General features: G+C 40.1%; 2 protein-coding genes across 3 annotated transcripts in view; both read left to right on the top strand.

Moving 5' to 3' along the window:
- LOC138040391 (uncharacterized) overlaps positions 1-1,766 on the top strand; it is a 4,059-nt gene extending 2,293 nt beyond the window's left edge. Inside the window, exons 4-6 of the mRNA XM_068886125.1 lie at positions 1-20; positions 585-646; positions 1,143-1,766. The exon at positions 1-20 is cut by the window's left edge and continues 34 nt beyond it. Of these exons, the coding sequence (XP_068742226.1) occupies positions 1-20; positions 585-646; positions 1,143-1,766 (706 nt within the window). The remainder of the gene's footprint in view (positions 21-584; positions 647-1,142) is intronic.
- The window catches only part of LOC138043266 (uncharacterized), a 5,750-nt gene continuing 2,374 nt past the window's right edge, over positions 1,625-5,000 (top strand). The window contains exon 1 of one of the 2 annotated variants that reach the window (XM_068889456.1): positions 1,625-5,000. This exon is cut by the window's right edge and continues 123 nt beyond it. In XM_068889456.1, coding sequence (XP_068745557.1) covers positions 2,168-5,000 — 2,833 coding nt within the window. In that variant the 5' untranslated portion in view covers positions 1,625-2,167. The other variant, XM_068889455.1, reaches the window with a different exon arrangement.

The raw sequence follows: 5,000 nt of genomic DNA, 5'->3' as shown, positions 1-5,000 counted from the left end.
TTTAACTTGTCGGAAAAAAGGTAACATAGAGTGACCGTGTAATTCTTGGGATGTTTGATATTTTAAATTCAAAATACAATGCACCCTCATTGTCATTGACCAGTGGTCAAGTAACTACTGACCCTTGAAAGATCTTAAGTCTGAAAATATTATACTTCTTTTTGTTAACTGTGCATGCACAGCTTTGAAAAACCTGGCCCAATGAACTCCCTGCTATTTTGCTTCTGGGATTTTTTTATTGTCTTCAAAACCAATAAAAATTAATCCTGTAATGAAATGTTCTAGAGTCACTTCTAGTTTTTGTGGATTAAGTCAACTTGTAGAATGAGCATTTAATGGTTTGCAACTATGGTGTACTTAGTTCATTGTGAGACTTGCAAGTAACAAGGGCCCTTTTAAAGGGTAAAATAGATTTCTGTTTGTGAAGTTATTGATAGCGATTCCAGTAGGGCATGTATTTAAACTTAGAGGTAATCCAAATGTTGCAAGTAAATATTTGAATTTTTCTATTTTTTCTAAATGTTTGGTGGTAATTGTTGTATTGTTGTTGTTGATTTTTTTCTTGTTTTTGCTTTTCATATCAGCTGTCCAGAAAACGCTGTGTTTTGAGGGTGGTCAAATCATGGTTGGACCAGCTGTAATACAGGTACAAAACCTCCAAAAACAACAGTAACAATGAATATGTTGCAAAGATAGTACTTGCTGCACCATCATGAAAGATGTTGAACACTGTAGCCAGTTGTTGTACATATTGACTTGACTTTTAATAATAATTAGTTTTTGTTTATTTTCCTTATCATTTTGTTTATTTTCCTTACTCATGGCAATTAAAAGAATCACAACTCTGTTCAACTTTTTATTCAGGATTCATTCAAACTTGGGGGTGTTTTAATAATATTTTGAGATGGACTTGTTCCAGTTTATTAAGTTGCTGCGCCAATTCAATATTAAATAGTTTAAGACAGGAAAGTGTAAGTGTTGCAGTGAAGTGGATAGTGAAATTTTGATGTAAGGGACACCTTAAAAGACTAACATTATACGCTGTTATTGTTACAGAATGACAGTTCCTTTTTAGTAATAAGCGAGGTTATACAAAATCTTTTCTTACGTTGACAGTAAAAGCGAACTTTTTTGCTTTCAAGGGAGCATCAGGGGCATCTATTACCCAGACAATCACATTAGATCCTGACAAAGTTTGCAGAGAATCACAGATATATCAGCTCAAGCCTGATGACAAGTTACTTGATTATCACAAAGCTATAAATGAAGCTGCGTTTGATATTGCTCTGAAGAATCCAACTTTGCTGTGCTCTAAATTGGAATTGCAAAAGCAAGCGAGAACTAAAGTCCATGAAGATGGATTCGCTTACAAGAAGAAAAATTCAAGATCGAAAGAATTTGGTTCTGCATCTGGAAGTGAGCCTAAACAAGAGCGTACTAGCCAAGATTTTAGACAGAAGAGGATAGAGCAGTTGCAAGAGGACTTAAGAGAAGTTGACATACAAGTTAGTTACGCTGTTAAGCAACGTGAACGATGTGCTAATGTAAAGGAGTTCAGCAAAGCACTTGATGTTTCAAAGGAGTTGGATGAACTGAGAAAAAAGAAAAGAAAATACCAAGAGGAATTGACTTTACTACAGCGAAAAGAGTCTGTTACAAAGCGAGTAAAGAAGTGCAGAGACAGCAAAAAAGGAGGTGAGGCTGCACCACAAGCTGACTTACGTCAGTTTCTGAAACCGGGTGTTAGTGTTGGAGAATTGGCATAAGGGCGGAACAAAGAAGCCATGGAGAGAGAAAAGGCTACAGTGGAAGTCGACAACAAAGATGTCACAGAGATTGAAAACCCTACAATGGCAGGCTGGGAACCGGCTGCAGCCCGTGGCCAAGCTACAGAACAAGACAAGAGAATTCAAGACCTAGTTGTTGCACGTGACTGTGATGACATAAAAAAGCTTGAGGCCAACAAAGAGGGACATTTGAAAGAAAACTGTGAGGATTTTTAGTTTCCCCCACTGATTTACAACAGAACAGCCAGTGCAAATGTGAACCAGTGGGGGTTGTTGGAACTATAAACGAGGGAACATTTGTTAAGTTTGTGAGAAATGTTCGTTTAAACCTCAGTGATCAGAACACACGCTCACAGGATGATCAGTTGCGTTTCTCACGTATGACAGCTGTCTCTTTAGAAGAGTATAGAAGGTATCGAGCCGAATATTGCACTAGGTATCACAAAGAACAGTGTGTGGAATGTGATGCACTGATCAACATGGCGTTGCACATATCTCAGAAAGGAATAGTTAAAGTGTTTGACGTTTACAAGAGTCAGTTTCCTGAAAAGAAATATCAATCCGACAAGGCGGTGAGAAGACTTATGCAGTTACCCGTTGTTATTTTCAAGCAGCAACATCTCTACGTCACGGAATTAAGGTCAGATGTGGATTACAAAACTTTCGTTGACTGGATTGCAAGGACAATGCCAGATGAAAAGAGTGTGAAGCATATGAGCAAGGAAACTCTGAAATCTTTGTGCGAGTTGGCATCAACTGAGTCTGATAGAAGACTCATACAATCTGCTGCAACTTGGGGGTTATCTGGCAAGCAAGCCAAGAAAAAGTATGGTATAGACAATAACACTCTCAAAATTAACCAAGTTAAAGAGGCAATTGCGAATGCACAAGAGATTCACGATGAGATCATTAAGCTTGCGCAACTTCAAGAAACAGCTCTTTTACAATCCATGGGTATTGAAGACAGTGTGTCAGACACTGAAAGTTTTGAAGGCGAGAGTGACTTAGAAAGTGTAATTGAAAGCGATTCTGATGAAAACGATAGAAACAGTAAAAGTAGTGTTTCCACAGTACATGGTGAAAGCAAAGCTGCAGATGAGGGACAATCATCCAACCATTCTACTGGCAACACAAGATTTAATCCAGATGACCTGTCCAAAGATGTTGCTGGTGTTGTGAATCCAGCACCACCAAATGAGACACTACTGTCGTGGCTTAGAGACAACAGCTTAAACTGGTTTTCCTTTTTTGATGATGTTGCACAATATTTAAAGTTCTATAGCCCAGAAGTTCTTCATCAAGTGTTACTAAATTTCACTTATTATTTGTCAACAAGCGACTGTGATCTAACTGAGGAAGAGGAGAGAGCTGTCGAAGTCTCACGGCAGGCGTTTCTCGAATTCCAGCGGCATGAGCCAATATTGATCGAAGGAAATGAAGTGGTATCTGACACCGAAATTGAAGAATCTACCACACCCATGCTCAGAGAGATTCCTTCACTTGTTTCTAAGGAAGGATTAGATTGCATCCAAAAAGCAAGAGCAGCTATCAAAAGGAAAGGAAAAAGAGATGCTGCTAAATTGAAAGCAGCCAACAGCGTGTTGAAAAGAAAAGTAACAAAAAAAGTTAGCCGTATCATTAAAGAACACCCGACAATTGGCAGTGACATCGAGGAATTTGTCAAATCGAAAAAGGTGGGCGCTGATGCTTGGAGAAGAACAGGCGTTTTAACATTTGATGGAAATCGTACCAGGGGCAAGCAAGTTACGTACAAAGCTATCCAGGACCATCTCCAAGAAAAATACTCGTGTAAAATTGGTTATGGAACTGTGGTCCAGCTTTGTGTCGTACGAAGTAAGCGCCGCATCTCTGCCAAAAGGTACAAGGGCGTGGCTAAAGTTACATGCAGGAAATCAAGAAAGGGGTTTTCCGTAAAGCTTAATCCAGATGCTCACTGGAGTAGTGCATTGTATAAAGGACTTGATTCTATACAGCTGAAAGACGGGAGGAACAAACTCTTACTCAATCGTGATGATCAGGCGGGGTTTAGACTGGACACAACATTTACTCACAGACAGGGTAAATGTTTAACACTTGAAAATGCGCCATCGTTAACAACCAGAACAGACTTCATGAATCCATATTCATCCTTGCTTCAAACAACCTCCTACCTTTTCATGAAGTCCGACACAACAGAGAAGGCTTGTGCTGGAGTGGTCAAGCCGCAGTTCAACTTTCCAAAGAACGCCACACAGCACATAATTGACCTCGAAATGCTTGAAAGCAGAATGCCCAATTACTTTGATGACAAGCCCATAGAATGCATACGGGTTGATGGGGCAACTGACGAAGGACCAGGTCACCTGGAGGTACAGTTTCTGTGGACTGAAAGGCACTTGCTCAAGCAGAAAGTGTGTACAGTTGTTTCTTCAAGGCATAGTGGGGGATCATACCTTAATGAAGTAGAGTTGATGAACGGTTGTATAGCCAAGGCTCACGGAAACCTCTTTATTCCTTCAACCTTAGCTGGAAGTAATTTCGACAGCAATGGCCTGAATGCGAAGAAATTAAACGAGAATATGGATATTGCAACTGACGTATATATTGATCGGGTTGATGGAGCACCGTGCTGTGGAACCATATTAAAACTGCATACTGGGGGCAAAAATGAAACCATGTCTGAAAGACGGGAAAGCCTTCTGGTGTTTCTTAAAGGTAGTGCAAACGACAAGAAACAGTTGAAGAAGAACAGGCCAGACCTTTATGAGTACTTTGAGCGTGTCTGGATGGTTAGAGAGAACCACATGAAGAAAGATCTGCCAGGGAACTATTTGTTTATGTTGAATCTGTGTTATCAAATCGGATGCCCCCACCCTTTGTGTCATGACGAGACCGTCCGAAAAGATGAGAAATGGTTTGAAGATGGACCACCACTGACATATTTGCCGATACCTATTCCTGATCCCAAACGTCCTTGGGGAGGCAACTGCAAAGAATGTACACATTTGTGTTCTGGCCACTACCTAAGGCCCAAAGAACATGCAGAGTTTGTCAGAGAACATGGTCTAATGCTGTCAAAGCCTCCTAGTATTGTAATAAAAGAGGAGTTTTACGATTCCGTGAAAAGGGGAAGGACTTTGTCAGAGGAGAAGATCTTGGACGTCGCTAAGAAGACTCTTCTGCCATTAGAAGAACTTAAAATGCATGTGGATC

Source organism: Montipora capricornis, chromosome 3 (genome assembly GCF_036669925.1).
Source record: "Montipora capricornis isolate CH-2021 chromosome 3, ASM3666992v2, whole genome shotgun sequence".
Lineage (NCBI taxonomy): Eukaryota > Metazoa > Cnidaria > Anthozoa > Scleractinia > Acroporidae > Montipora > Montipora capricornis.
This window is presented reverse-complemented; position numbering and strand designations above follow the sequence as displayed.